This window comes from Aulostomus chinensis, chromosome 16 (genome assembly GCF_037954235.1).
Source record: "Aulostomus chinensis isolate RoL2024-O1b breed Wild chromosome 16, RoL_Achi_v1.0, whole genome shotgun sequence".
Lineage (NCBI taxonomy): Eukaryota > Metazoa > Chordata > Actinopteri > Syngnathiformes > Aulostomidae > Aulostomus > Aulostomus chinensis.
In genome coordinates, this window is record NC_141335.1 from 3,701,314 (window position 1) to 3,717,407 (window position 16,094).

Here is a 16,094-nt window from a genome sequence, read left to right on the forward strand (position 1 = left end):
GTGTTTTCACACGTTTAACTTAACTTCTGGCAGTTTGAAAACCCCAGTAGGCCATATTGTGATTTTTTTTTTTTTTAAATTAGATGTTTAGTGTGGCGTTACCCTGAATAAAAGCTGACAACACAAGGAACTGCACAAGACCTCCGAGGAACCACCAGACCAGAAAATAGCTCAACAGGATTATGAATATCCCACTTTTCCCAGTAAATATTTCTTAAGTGGAAGCAATGAGACACCTTGATTATCCAACACAGACGGAACATAATGGGTTCTATCAAGGCAAGGCAAGGCAATTTTATTTTGTAGAGCCCGTTTTCACCAACAGTTTGTCTCAAAGGGCTTCACATGGCATCATAACAACATCCTCTGCCCTCAGAGCCTCACATCGACTGAGGAGAAACTCCATAGAAAACCCTTTAATACAGGGAAAAATCTGAGAAACCTCAGGGTGAGCACCAGAGGAGGATCCCTCACCAGGAGGGACAGACGTGCAGTAGATGTTGTTACAGACAAGAAAACAGTTTACAATACAAAAGTATCACTGCACAGTTCTGCCGGTCCCTCCCTGTGAGGTCAAGCTTTCACCAGGAAACAGAGATTTCTTTTAATAAAAAAGAACCCAACAGCGCCTGAAGAATGTTTCCCCCACTCAGAACGTATAGCGGGGCCAGACAGGGAGGAGAAGTCTTAATCCCTCCATTCCTCTTATCAGTCCAACTCTGCTGTCGTTTTCTGCTTATCTCCATTCCTTCTCTAATCTGTAGTTTTTCTCTCCTTTCTCAACCCTTCATGCCGGACTGGGCTTCAATTGTTCGCCCGAGGTTCTCCTCCTGCGCTTCAATTTACACCGACCTTTAAACACTATCTCATACCATCGCTCCTCCTTGCTTTCCTCTCAGCTCGGAGCATTAACACTCTAAGGTGTGTAGACATGTTGTCATGTCTGGACATGCACTACCTGCACACCTACACTTGGAGCTGCCTGGTCTCTATAGCAACAGTCTGTCTACGACCTCCCCCCGGTCTCTCTCTGCTACAGAAGTCTTCCAAGTGAAGATTCATGAAACTGCTGGCCACAAGATGTCTCCTACTTCACTGTAAAGTCGAGCAGAAATGAGCAAGTACTGACTTAACTACATCTATTCAACCAACCAGAAGTAACTTTAAGCCTAAATTTGATACGGTTTGATTAGAAACGGCTATATTTATCTATTATTTAAGCTTTTACAGAACAGCCACAGTGATGAACTTCAGATCAATGGGTCTCAGTTGGGAAAGTATGACACAAACAATGTGTTCTTACACAGCCCGGGAATTTATTGAGCTATTTTCTATTTAGTCTTACAGGCATGAAACAAAGCCTGATGTTTATTTGTAACTCCTTGCTCCTGATGTCCTGCGTTTGGCCAGAGGTAATCCTCCTAATCCTCTCTTGAAAGTCAACCATGATCCAGATGCCTGAAGTTACGGTGGGGCTTTTGAGGTCCCGCATCAAATCACCTCACCCAGTGAGGAGAGTAGTCGTGGGTAAGTTTGTAACTCTAAATGACAAACACTGTGTAAGTTAACAGTTTTTTTCCCAGAGCGAATGTTAAACACAACCCTAGTTTTGGAGAAATGAGTGTTTGATGATATCTGAGTCAGTTTTCTGCTCTGTCCCCCTGCTAGTGCTCATTACAGCTAAGCGAACCTGCGTTCAGTCGTCTGATGGGGTCTAGAACTTTGTGGTGCAAAAAAGGACAGGAGAGAAGGGAATCCATCTGCGTGTAAGGCACTAAAAATGATGAAAAGATGCATATTTCCCCTGAAGTTGGTGTGTGAAAACAACTAACATCAGCAGAAGAATGTGAAAACAAAACATAGTTCAGCACAGTGAAGCTCAATTGAGCAAAACCTGTTTTTGAGGGAGGGGAAGTTTAAAATCTGTACAGCTTTCATCTGAGGGAGAAAAAAAAAAGAACCCCCTCCCCCAAAAAACACACTTCAAGCGCTCCTCCGCCTCTGACTGACTGGGAGCTGTGACTGCTGATTGCAGCCAGGAGGAAAGAGAAGTAAAGGAATGGTGGGTGTGTTGAAATGGCGGCTCAGTTTCTGTGTGCATCTCCGTCCACATGTGCGCTTAATTGTCAGTCAGAGTGGAGACTGAGGTCTGGCAGAGAGGACGCTGGGTAATCAGACTCTTAAAGTCACAGGGCTGCTGCAGACCAACTGTTTATTTACATCTAGCAGCAGCTGTCTGATAAAAGCGTCTGATCTGCAGCCAACCAGCCTTCAGCGGCCGTCTTCTCCAGTGTCGACATCTGACTAGCCAGAGAAAAAGTTGGGACTTTGAGCACCAAACAGCCAGAGTGGCAGAAAGTTAACTTCCCTGCCATGCAGAGAACTGTTGACTTCAAGCTGGTCAACAATGGCTAATAACAGCTCCAGTGATAACCAGGCTGGAGGCAAAGGCGAATCAAATGTTACAAATTACAGCGATAACCAGATAGATCATGGAGATATTAATAATTAGAGTAAGAACATATGAAAGGAAATTAAGTACCCTATTTCCTTCAAAGCTGCTAGTCAAATAAAAGCTTTGTTTCTAATTATGGCCACAGGCAGGGTTGGCATGACAACAAATAAAGGCTGTTTGAAAAACTGGCCAAGGCTTAAAACATGTATGTCTGTCGCGTGTTTGTCTGGTCACAACACAGCGTCAACACAGCTCCAGATTTCACTCACTAGGAGTGTGTGTGTGTGTGTGTGTGTTAATATCGCAGTCAAACTGTATTATGTAGCAACACAAGAGTACTGCCATGAAACTGTACTATCGCCATATTTCCCAAGTTCCTGCAAATGTTTCACAAAAAGTTATATACAGAAATGAAACACTAGAGGGCTCCTAATTTTAAATGGATACAGGAAGTGTTTTAGACAAACCAAAGAGATCAGGAAACAAGGAGGCCTCCTACTAAAACAGGACCAAATATAATTTTCAGAGAGTGCTAGAAATAAAGGCCTGCTTTTAATAAAAAAAAAAACAACTTTGAAAATACCACTCTGTGGTTGAGGTAAAACAAGAAGATGGCCACTATATAAGGAAACAGCTATACAAGCAAAAAAATATGAACTTAAATGAATTAGATTAGCAGGAAGGAATGTGGGTGAGCTGCTGGTAAAAACAGGCTGATGAGTGCTCGTTTCACCTCTTGCCATGTCCCAGTCGCTGCTGTGAAACAGGGAAAGTGGAGTTTGGGTCTGAAGCAGCCGGTGTGGTCTGCAGAAATCAATTTAGCTGCCCTGCTCTCATGCAAGGAAACTTTACAACTGTGGGTTTGTCGACAATGAGTCACTGACCACAAATATGCAGCGTATTGAAGATATAATCAAGCCACAATGCAGCAAGGAGAAATTAAATTATACAAAAAAGGCTGCGTGAAGATTGGGAGAAACAACACACAACTGCAACTGGAGAAGGTACTATAACGAGTAACCTTGAAAGAAAAGTAAAAACATCTATAAATCACACCATCTGTGCAGTTGTTCCCTCCTCCTCCTCCTCCTCTCTTCAGGAGGAAGGAATGTGGCTGAGCTGCTGTTAAAATCAAGCGAGAGAGCGCTTGTTTTGCCTCCTGCCATGTCCAGGCAGCTGCTGTTCCAGCACAGAAGAAGACATGAAGTGTGTCTGATGGAGCTCAGGGTGGAACACTTTCTGAAAGTCATTGTTATCTGCACCTCCGCTTTGGAACCGTACCAGACCAACTCTGAGGTGATAGACCCCACCCTTCTGGTACACCACACACGGTTAAACAAACAATGATGTGTAAATAGTGTGTGACATTACAGTGGGGCTGAGGCCAGCAATGTTGCAACTTTTCTAAATGGAGACCTTTGAAGTATCCAACTTCCCATTTCCAGCTCTGGCTTTGTTCGTTACAAAAAAAAAACAAAAACAAAAAGACAGAGTATTATGTGTGCATTTCCTCAGCACTATCAAGTACTGGGAATTAATGAACAGAACTGAAGTGATTCCACAGACAACTGACCCTGTAAGTCACCCGACAAGGCAAACACGCTCATTTTTCAACAGAAAACAACCGACTCGATCGTTAGCGAGGTCTCAAAAATCACATCAACATCAATAAAAATCCCCATCCCTTCTCTAAAAATAAAGACTTGGTGTGTGACGCATACAGTTGCAGCGTGAAACCAGGGTTCTGCTCAGACTCACTCCTGCCTTCACCGGCTGTGACAAATTAGCACTGTTTCAAAGGGCAAATATGTCTCCAGAGGGACTGATGGATATTTCCGGAGAACAATGACTGTTTGGAGTATTTCGCACCAGCAGCAGCTTGTACAGTGTCATACAGGAAATGGTTCATGCACATAAGGGGAAGTGAGAGCGGCAACAATCAGCTCAACAGTTTCCTGCAGCGCTGGACAGGGGAGAGTTTCTGAGGGCTGATGGAGCTGCAGATAATAGAAACCTCATATTTATGCTCTGGTGCTTGAACACTGAAGCATCTTGGGTTTTACTCACATTTCTCATCCAAATCTGACAAGATTTTTTTTAATTTTTTTTTATTCAGAGCTCGTCTGTATCTTTATCATCTGCAATGGTTTCTTCCGGCTATGACTGAAAGTGAGGGTGAGAAAGAGCATATCAAACATTTAAACTAGATGTGTCCAGGGTTGAAGCCATCAGTTGGGTTTCATGGTGTTAAAACTAACGGTTACAAAAAAACAAGTTCATTTTAGAAACTAATTTATATCTAATATGGAAAACAACTGATTAAGAGTAACATGGACCACCAGTACTGTTTTTTTGGGGTTTTTTTTAAACGCTGACGCGACATTACGAGGCTGCTACACTATCCTCACTTCACAAGTTCAGTGAGTTTTAATTTAATCTTTTGGCAGCCGTTTTCTCCGACTACTAAAACATCCGACATCGCATTCAAAGGGCTCTTGAAAAAAAATTTAAGTTCATTAAAACTACTGGGGTTTAAATATTAGAGCTCCCACCCCCCCCCTTCCTTTAAATAAATACGTGACAGAAGTGTAGCTTAGATCAACAGATGGAGGTGAAGATGCAAATTAACAAGTGGAAAAATAACTTGATAAGAGGACAGAAAGTCTCTCCCTTTCCTCCCCAGATGACTTGTGTGCACTGATATCAGCCAGAGTCAATCACGGTCAGTAACACTTGGCTGAGCACCGCCCTGCTCTTATCAGCTCCCTCTGTGTGTGTTGGAAGGTCGGTGATATGAGGGTCAGAAGGTCTTTCTTATGTTCAGTGGCGGTTTTATCACTCACACCACATCCTGCTAGCCAGGCAAAATGTGAAAAAAAAACAAAAAACAAAACGCCATTATCTCCTTGTTTGAGCCCTTTGTTTACTAAAAGTAGGAATTTTACATCAACAACTTGAGCTTTAAAATAAGTACAACCTGTAAAAAGAACCCTCCAAGCTCACGTTCCACTCACATGACAAAAAACTAGAAGGCAAAATAAAAATCAGTCCTTGTTGTTGTTTGGTAGAAGAAAGGAGAAGCTGAGTATGATAGCAAGCAGGTGCTTCACATCCAGCAGTCATTTGGAGTGACTTTAAGTCCAATATTTAATCTGTTGGCTCCTTTTTGTTGCTTAACATCTCTTGAAAGGTTATCTGGCTTTTTAGCTACAAAATACTTCACTATGATCACCAGCTGGTTGCAAACTCGGTTTGTGATTTGTAGCAGAGTAGTAGTGGTAGCAGTAGCAGAGCAAAGAGGCTTTTAAGAGTATTTCTGTGAAAACAGCTGCCTGCCGAGGCCCCCCCCCAAAAAAAACAACAACAAGAAGTGTGAGAATCAACCAGAAAGTAGGCTGCACAGCTAAAGAAGGAGCAAAAACTCGCTAAAAAGCTCTGTCAAGCTGAGGCAAGAGTTGCCGAAAATTCAGCACGTGTGCAGGACTCGGCTTCCACTGCAGCTTTTGCCAAGTCACAGGTCTGCGAACACAACCGCTCTCAGAGACCATCCACAGCTTCTCAGCAGGGCACACACGCAAACATACAAACACACACACTGTGAAAACTTTTACTACCTAGTAAGGCATCCTCTTTTATAATGGGTTTTCAATGATTGATAGGGATCAAAGTTATTGACAGTGTTCCAATATTGAGCAAGAAAGGCAATTCTAAATGGCTGCACTGTAGCCCCAAAGAGCAACTGTCAGAGACAAAGTCTGGCAAAGAAAAGCAACTCTGGTGGACAGAGTATCAGGTTCTGACATTTATCAAGCAGCCAAAGACAAAGAGAACCGAAAACAAAGAACGAACAGAGAAAAATCTCTTTTATACGAGTGCTGGCAGTCTGATGCTCCTCTCTATCGTCAACAGAGCAGCTTCGAAGCAAAACCATCATCATCATCATCTCACAGCTGAGCGGATTCAGGGAAAATGGAGCCAAGTTTGGTGCGACAGGGTTTTATTTCACCAGACGCTGCAGTGAACCTATTTACTAAAGCCAGGGGTGGGGGGAGGAGAGGTATTTTTCAGAACCAGAGTACTACTTTGAATGAAAATCACATGTTAATGTCTTTCCATTATCAGCCAATTGGCACTTAATCACCGCAGCAACAAAAGGCTTCTGATAGAGGTTTGTGTGTACAGGGAGGGGAGGCCCTGATTACAAAGGAGGGGCAGAGTGAGTCTTTATGCTAATGTTGGTCTGTAGATGGAGTTTATCTGACTGAATACAAACTAATGGGTTAATAAGTAACTTGGCAGTTAGATCCTCGTTGCGACAATGTAAGAAGGAATTTTGTAACAGAACAACAAAACCCGGGCAATGAGGAGAGATGTTTAGAGATCTGCGGTGAGTGCTGTAATTTATTATTTAAATTGTGCTAGAATACAGTATAATAACCTTAAAAAAATATCTTTGATTTATAAAAATTTAACAAATGACAATATAAAAAGGCATCTTAAAAGCAGGATAGTTAAATTATTATAAATGCACCTTAATTTTATTAATTTACCCCAAATACGATATATGTCTGTGTATTTAGATTCTCTGCATGCGTTTGTGTTTTCATTCACGTTCCGATTTCCTTCGACTGAGGGAAACAAAAATCCTGCACACAGGGCACATTTGCCTTTAAGACTTTTATCAGGCGTGATATCACGTGTGTGAGGTTTCACAAATGTGTGGATTTAATTTGCAGGATATTTTCTTACGTCTCAAACTGGTGTTTAAGTTTTACCTGCTTGGTGTTTACAGTTCAAACATAATGCCAATGGACTGTGACACCGTTTGCACAACCTGCACGTCTGCAAATATTTCTGTACGACCACTGACAGACAATCACACCGCAGCACCTCAGTATGTCAGCTAGCTAGTGTTAGCACAGCAAGCCCTAGTAGCCAGCCTGGTTCATCTCAGCCTCTATTAAATGAAAATGGTAAAAAAGGTTCTTCACAAAGGCCAAACTAGAGCATGAGAATTCTCTGAATTCCAAATGTTCAGAGTCTCGTATTTGTCTCCTACATCATTTTTTTCCCCCAGGTTTTGTCTTGCGCTGCTGCCCTGTGGACATCACAAATTGAAACTGCACCCAGGTTTTGTGAAGGTGGACGGTTGTGCTGAGGATCTTCAAATCCATCCATTTTCTACCTCTTATCCTGTTAAGGATCGTGGGGTGGAGCCTATCCCAGCAGCTTTCAAACGAGAGGCGGGGTTCACCCTGGACAGGTCACCAGTCCATGGCAGGACCAACACATAGAGACAGACAACCACTGGCTCTCCCAGCCACACCTACGGTCAATTTAGAGTCTGGATTAACCTGGTCCCTCTTGATGTCTTTGGACTGTGGAGGAAGCTGGAGTACCAGAGAGAACCCAGCAGGAACAGGGAGAACATGGAGACTCCACACAGAAAGTCCCTGTGCTCCAGCCGGGGCTAGAACCCTGAACCTTCTTGCTGTGAGGCGACAGTGCCGCCGATCCTCAAATCAAAATTCAAAAGATTTTCAGGGGAAAGCAGTGAAATTGATTTCAAATGTCTTACCATCAGCTCTGAGGGTCAGCAGGAGAGCAGCGGCCATCACAGCCAAACACAACGGTAGACCTCCCATCCTGCAGCAGGCCTGGGCTGACACTGGACCCTTACTGGGCCCAGACTGGCCTGAGAGACTGTACTGTACAGGAAACGCTCTGTCCTGAATAAAAAGTCAGTGGTGCTCCAGACGAAGCGTCCGTGAAAATGATGGTTAGGTTGGAGGAGGGATGGAGGGAGGAAACCAGGGATATCACAATATCAGGTCCTCTTCGGTCTCACTGGATCTTTGGGTCCTGACGAAGAAAAAGAACAAAACTTGTGGGTAAATATGGGGTTTTTCCACATTTCATTATTAGTACATCCAAATTAAGAGAAAGTAAATATTTCATGTGAATTATTCCATTCAAAATGTATGATTCTATATGTTGAACATGGGATCGTCTGAAACATCATTACATCACAAAAGATCTTTATCATTATTATTACAGCTCTGGACTGATTTTAACAGTAACACTGCCAGTAAATCTTTGTTATGTTTTTTTGGTTCGTCACGGGTAGCAAATAAAGACAACTTTTAATTACTGCATGTGCGGAACACATGCTTTGTATGTCTTCATACTTGGCAGATAAACTGATTCTGATTAGGAGACGACAATGCAGAGAGGATTTTAACACTTGTTTTAATAAGTTTCAGAAAGTTGTTTGGTTGGGCTCAGGCTGGCCCTCATCTTCATTGTGCTGTGACCCGGTGACCCCTCCCTGCCCGGCACTGGCCTCTGACGGTCCAACTAACTACCAAAGTATTTGTCCAAGGATGTTCTGCAATTACAGGCACTGGCCCTACGCAGCGCTAATAACGGCATGTCGCAATTAGTGGGCGCCGAGAGGGATAGAAGGGTGGGGGGAACGTGTGTGTGTGTGAGTGAATTAGTGGCGCTGCCCAGCCGGTGTCTGTCACTTTTCATTTGCCAGGGGGGGACAAAGAGGCCCGACCTGTGACCCACTTTTCACACATCCTTGGTTAAGGAGGCAAAGAACAAAGACACTCACACAGCCCTGTACAGGCCGGGTGGGTGTATGTGACTCGTGCATGTGTGTGTTATTGCAAGTGAACCAGGAGGACTATAACAGTTATGAGGGATGAATAGTTCAGGAGTGAGGGACTGAAGATAAAATAAAACCTTTTTTGTCCATGTTTGTATTTCCTTTCCAGACCTAGGGGGAAAGGAAAGCAGCAGCAGCAAAAGCAGCAGCAGCAGCAATAATTTAATATTTGGTGAGAAATCTGGCATTCACCTTACGAGGAAATCTGGCATGTATGCCATTGGCCACAACACTGACTTGCCAAGTGATGCCAAGGCAAATGTTGAGCCACATTTTCTCTCCTGTGTTGACACCCCTGACTGCTCCAATTTGAATGAATTACTTTTCAGCTAAAATGCATTCAAACCCAATCAAAATAGTGTCTAAATTAACTTCTTTTCACTTGGAGAGATGTTATATGTTTCCAAGAACAGTCAGACAGCATGAAGTACTTCAGCGTGGTTAAAAACAAGGTGTTGCGAGGATGTTCAATTAATGTACTCATTTGTACACCAACTGTTGTGAAAGTCCTCACTGATTTGCAATAAAGGGCTCACTTGTCCATGAAGCTATTCAACACTGTGTCTCTGCCCTGAGACGACAAGGACAGTACGCACAGGAAATGATAAATTGCAAAGGAAAGGCAAACATCTTGGTTAATTTCAGTGTGTTCAAATAAGTTACTCATCTTGTCCCTTCTACTAGTGTTGACATATGAATTCACTGTCCTGCCAGGAGCAACTTCAGAAAAAAAACACACACACCAGCATAGATAAAATCAACTGATAAGCTTGGAGCAGGTTGAGGATTGTGGTGCATGTTTGATTCTGTGCACTGGTGTTGCTGCGTAGTTCACAAAGTGGAAGAATCTTCATTTTGCTGCCTCAACAAAATACGAATTCTGTTTGCGGCTCTCCGCTTCATTTGGAGACTCGAGCGACAACAGCAACATCAGCACGGTGAGATAACGCACACAAAGACACATTCAGACAGGGGGAGGCAGGGCAAGACGAGGCAGGTTCACGGAGGACCTTCTGTTGTGAGCATCCAAGACAGGAAGCTGCCTCCCCCCATTCACCCCCTTCACACACACCCTTCCTAAATCACACAACACATCCACTTCCCTTTGAAAACACTGGGTGAGATGAGAACACGTACGAGACATGAGGCATCAGTGTTGTCAAGTCTGGTTGCTGAAATAAAGTCATGAGGGAGCTGAAAAACACTCAACTTAGCGATAAAGTCGAGATATTAAAGAAATAAAGAGAAAAAAATGGATGAACTCTAACGAGAGACGGATTCTCCAAACCCAGAGGGTGTCAGGTAACTTTCACTCCTCCTCCTCCTCCTCCTCCTCGTTCGAGTCGTGTCTGAACTTGTATCTGATCCTTCTGTCTGCTTCTGAGTCAAACAACAAACTCCTTTTTCCCCATGAAAACACAAGAGTGATGGACTACCAATAATTATTGCTTTATCTAAGGCTGGCCTGACCAAAGCTTTTCTAGGCTGACTATTAGTTGTCGGTTTAACTCATTAGGCAACTACGTGTACAACATTAATTTAATTGCTAATATATACTGTATGTACTCAGGAGGAGGTGCAGGGCTGACAGAGAATGAAAGCTTGACTGCGTTACAGAGAAATACAAAACTATAATTATCTGTCCTTGAAATTAATTATAATTCTAAAAGTGTAAGCACAGAGTGAACATTATGTCTGTAAATCTGTCTGTTCATATTTTTTTGGTCGAAGGGGTCTCTTACATTGTCAACCTCCGGGTAAAATTGGACCCCTTTACAAACATTCCTTTTACTCAAAAACTTAGGGAAAAAGTTCCACGTAAATGAAGGCTTCAGACCCTAAATTCCAAAAAGTAATATAGAACTTGTGGTAATGAGTTGGAATGAACTTCACTAAATGAGTCAAAGGCAGAATTTGGTGATAAATCATTTATATTATCGCAAAGTTTCAGGTTATAACATCACACTTGGTCTGCTCTCTTCCATTTGTCAGTAACAGGACACTGACAGCCTAATGTTTCCTATACATTGATTTATTTGTGTCGGCCCACCACAACATCAACACTGACCGCCACAAATTGATTTCCTGTTTTCATTTTGCTTTTTTTGAACCATCTAAAACAGGTAAAATCTCACTTCAGAGTTGAGCTGAGTGCAGCTTATTGATCTGGCCAGCTTCGCTCTGTCTCACACAAACACACTGACAACTGCAGTCTGACCGTCCATCAGCAGTCTGCCCTGCCCAGATAGTCGCGTGTCGACATGGACAGATGATCAGCTGCGATACAATTACCATTAGTTCCTGTGATAAAGCTCCGAGTAGATACACGCTCAGACAACAGTTTCCACAAGCAGTAAATCATCATCACCATGGAGTACTTTGGTTCTAACACAACTTAGGTCACATTTGCATGATACACCTCCAGAGCTGCCCTCCCCCTGCATGTTCTCCCTGTTCCTGTGAGGGTTCTCTCCGGTACTCCAGCTTCCTCCCACAGTCCAAAGACATCAAGAGGGGACCAGGTTAATCCAGACTAAATTGACCGTAGGTGTGGCTGGGAGAGCCAATGGTTGTCTGTCTATAAGCGTTGGCCCTGGCGACAACACATGACACATGACAACACAACTGGCGACCCGTCCAGGGTGAACTCGCCTCTCGCCCGAAAGCAGCTGGGATAGGCTCCACCCCCCTGCAACCCTTAAGAGGATAAGTGGTAGAAAATGGATGGATTCATGTTCTATAGATCTTCACTGCTAAATTTACAGCAGTCCATGTAGTGGCTCATCACACGACCCAACAGGACTCTGTTTGAATGTTTTCCAGTAGTCATGCCTTCTTCTTGATACAGAAAGCTGGGACAGCCGCACAGAAGTCAATTGACAAATCACTTAATCAATAATCTAGCATATCGGTTTCACAGCGAATGAAGACAAGTAGATGACAGGTGACAAAATGTGTTTTATAACTTGATTTAAAGCTCCTGTCCAGACTTTCCCTAATGCCAGTCCGATCTCGGTGTCCTTGTTTCAGCGTCAGGCGTAAGTCTGCTGGTCTTGTTTTCCTCCTGGTCTGGTCATCTACTTTCATGAGCAGCAGTTAATGCAGCGTAGCTGGACGTCTTGGAGGAGTATCAGTCACCGTGACGGTAATGAAAGCAGGTATTGTTTGCTAGTCCCACCTGTACAAAATAGACTGCCCTTATGGGGAACCAGTGAGCCATGGCTAGCCCCCTCAGGGGAAGAAATTTGAGGTCACACCACTCCAGGAATGCTGGGAAATTTAGTGGGACAGAAACCCTAGCGGTGGGTAAGACTTGTGGGAGAAACAGAGCTCTATAATGCCCTTTATGGATGCTTTCTGCTTCTGGGTATAATAACTTTTCATTTGGCTGGAGAGGTAGCCGGCAATAAAAACGATTAGGTACAATGATATTACACCGCTATGGCTAGTGGCTGCTACAGCAGTCTGTATGAAGACTTTAACACAGGAAACACATCGAGTTATGCTGCGAAGATTCGTCTCCTTTCTGACTACAGCTCAGGGATTTGTGTTGGACAGTTTAATTTTGTGCAGTGCACTTAAGATTTAAGGATTACAGGTTACATTCTTCCAATTATTTTTCAATACTTAACTTGTTTGGATACAGGCAAATAATTTGATCTAAAAAAACAAAAAACAAAACTCTTTACATTTGTTTTTCTCAGGCACGCTGCTATTTTCAAAATCAAGAATGAACTTTTACTGGATTCCCAGAGACACCACAGAAGGAAAACAATAATCTGAACTGGAGTCTCAGGGTTGGTCATGACTAAGTGTACAATATGTTTTAAAAAGTCTAAAATATGTTTCTTTTATAAAAGAATACAAATTTGCTAGAGAACCTCTGCAGCTGTAAAGCAAGTCTAATTTACAATTTCAAAGAAAGAACTGTTAATGAGCTGTAAAATGACACTGGCTCTTGCTACACACATTAATAATCCATCCCTAATACTGCCCCTTTTCCTCTACCACTACAGCATGAAGGGCCAGACATCAATAATCAGGCTTTAATGTGTCTCTGCTTCCTGCTCTGGAAGAACAGCGGCAGACTAAATAAACGGCCCAGAAGGCCCGAGTGGACGACCAGTGGAGACCGACAGCTCTTGAGCTCTACAAATAAATGCAGTAATGAGGGAGATTGGCATCGGTGCCCAAGATTAACGGGTTAGGCTGAGACGGAGCACAGCAAAGATGATAAGACGGATTGAGAACCTGGAAGATATCTGGGCCGAAAAAATCAATGAGTTCTGATTATTCATGAAAAGTCTGGGCAACAAAAATCCATGAAAATAGTTCCAAGTTCCAACTGGTTTCCCAGAGGTTGAAGTGACAGGTTCACACTATAACTCAAACCCCCAAAATCTTCAATTGACAGTAATTTAAGAGAAAAACTGCATTATGTGTTGAAATCTATCAAAAATTGCATTGCTGAGGAACACGGACACTTCATCAAGAAACACAACTCAAAATTAAAGATGGTTGCAGGTTTCACACATCGTAGGAATATTTTTAAAGTAGTGGGTTCACTATGGTGTCATGTTTCTGTTGCTACTGATATGAGTTGAAACCAATAAATACACTCGACTCCCAGGAATGCATGAATGTACCTTTACCCCCTGAAAACAAAAGCCAGATGTCACTGGGTTTTGTGGCTGCTTTTGAATGAAATATCACATTCTAAAAACTTTAATACGGTAATTTTCCCTGAACAAAGCATTCTCATATTTTATATTATGATTATATATATATATATATATATATATATATATATATATATATATATATATATATATATATATATATATATAATGATATATATTATGATATTGATATATATATATATATAAATATAATTGTACATATATTTTGTGTCTTCACAGCTTCGGTCTATGATTGAAAAAAAAAATCTGAACTGGATTCTCTGTAATCCTGTCGGTCTTTAACAATTCGACAATGCTTCTTATCAGAATCTTTTTTTCTTCCTTCATGTCCCTTTCAAGTTTTCTCCATCCCTCTCATTTCTTTCCTTCTTCTTTTCCTCATCCTGCCTTCTTTCTTCCCCTATTTCCATTTGTTGCTTTCCCGCTGCTTCTCATTACTCCTCTCTCCCCTCTCTTCCTTCCATCTTGGCCCCGTTCCCCATCCCCTCCCGGGGCCCCTCCTTGCAGGCGGGCCTCTGGGTGCTGCAGCAGCATCCCGTTGGTGTCGGCGCCCTGCCCGACATGCCTTTCAGGGCCTGGGAGACTGCAGGCCAGACTTTCTGGCTCCACTGCCATTGTTTGCTTGGCTGCTTTGCGCCTCATCCCCAGCGATGGATTAGCATAAGAATACCCAGAATACCCCGAGCCTCGGTGTGTGGCGCTGCGGGCCTCTTCTTCCCTGCATCTTCTGTCCCTACTCTTCTTCCTCCTCCTCTAATCATCCTTCATCCACCACAGGTTAATGATCAATGAACACGATCTGGAAATCAAGACACTTAAGAGAGACGTCATAGTTGTTGAGGTGGTGACCTCAGTGAGATTTGAACCCACAACCATCACCAAGCCTTCTTTCATAGATTACCTTTATCTATACGACTGTTATATACGACTATTAATTTCAGGATTCTTTCTCAAATAAAAGCTGAAGTGTATAAAGGAGACAGTTTTAGATTTTTTTTTGTCAGGTTCTAATTAATTTTTTTCACAAATAATCAGTTTGACAACCAAATGCTAGCTGATATTTCCTCGATGCACCTGTTACCTAAGTATTCCATGTGAGTGTGTAGAAGAAACCTCCTTTTTGTGATTGTAAAAACTCAAATAAAAAACAAATGCTTATTACAAGTCTCCAGAGTCTAGCAAAAAGTCTTAGGATTGTTTTCTTAGTCTGAGTAGCAACCACAAAAACCCTCAGACTCTTAATTCTACAACAACACAGGCCGAGAAGTAGAACAACAAGGAAGTCTTACCATTTGTAAAGCTTTAACCAATAAATGTTTCTTATTTTTTACAGGACAAACAAATAACATGATTCATCAAACATCCAAACCGTCAACTTATTTTTTAAATCCACCAATTTTACCCCGCACCCCACCACTGGCGGCTCCTCGGTGCTTGAGACTGCGATGTGGTACGTCATGTCTTATTTTCCAGCACCAATGCCCCTCTCCCCCTGGCTCAACTGTGACAGTGAGTTTTGCTCTTCAGTTTATTCTCTATATATTTCGAAGCACCTTGCAGCACTACAGATGTTAGGGATTTCAGCTCCTGAGTAACACAAATGCAGCATCAGCTTCTTTGTCTGTGTGTGACACTGGAAATGGACAATAACTGTCATAAGAGGCTATCAGCTGATTTGTCGAACAGCTGCAACATTTACCTCTTCATTTTTCTTAGCGCAATATCAACCAGATAATCATATTTCCCTGTATCAGTACACTCAAAGTGGAGACAAACAGCTCAGGAACCTTGTCACAAAGTAATTAAGTAGTATGATGTAGTTTAAGCCCCTGAAGGTGTTTTTAATCACTCTAATTACCATAGTAACTGGTCTATCCATCACTGGAACATTGTTGCCTTTGCCTGAGTTGAGTCATAAAACAAATGCACTCAAGACTATAAAAATAACATTGTGATAATAAATCATACTGATGAGCTGACTGGACACTAGGGGACCAGAATGTTCCCAACACAATCCTCCAAGTAAAACCAGTTGGCTCCTGCTGCTGCAAACAGTATCTATAATTCATTTGGAAAACACAACGACTTCCTGGGTGCAGGTTCAAAAATAAAACATGGAAAGAAATTTCAAAACACTCTCTGCATCACCCTGTTCATTTGTCAAGAGGTCAGAAGCATTATCTAATCATAAACTTTTTTGTTGTTGTTGTTGGAGATGGGCCAAAACCAGGAGTTTGTGACATCCCAAATACATTTGAAGGTGATG

At 42.4% G+C, this 16,094-nt stretch overlaps 1 protein-coding gene across 2 annotated transcripts in view; it reads right to left on the reverse strand.

The window, feature by feature from the left end:
* LOC147247174 (bone morphogenetic protein receptor type-1A-like) overlaps window positions 1-16,094 on the reverse strand; it is a 44,351-nt gene that overhangs the window by 8,232 nt on the left and 20,025 nt on the right. For both annotated transcript variants that reach the window (XM_086181212.1, XM_086181211.1), the window contains exon 3: window positions 8,034-8,317. In XM_086181212.1, the coding sequence (XP_086037338.1) occupies window positions 8,034-8,100 (67 nt within the window). In that variant the 5' untranslated portion in view covers window positions 8,101-8,317. The remainder of the gene's footprint in view (window positions 1-8,033; window positions 8,318-16,094) is intronic.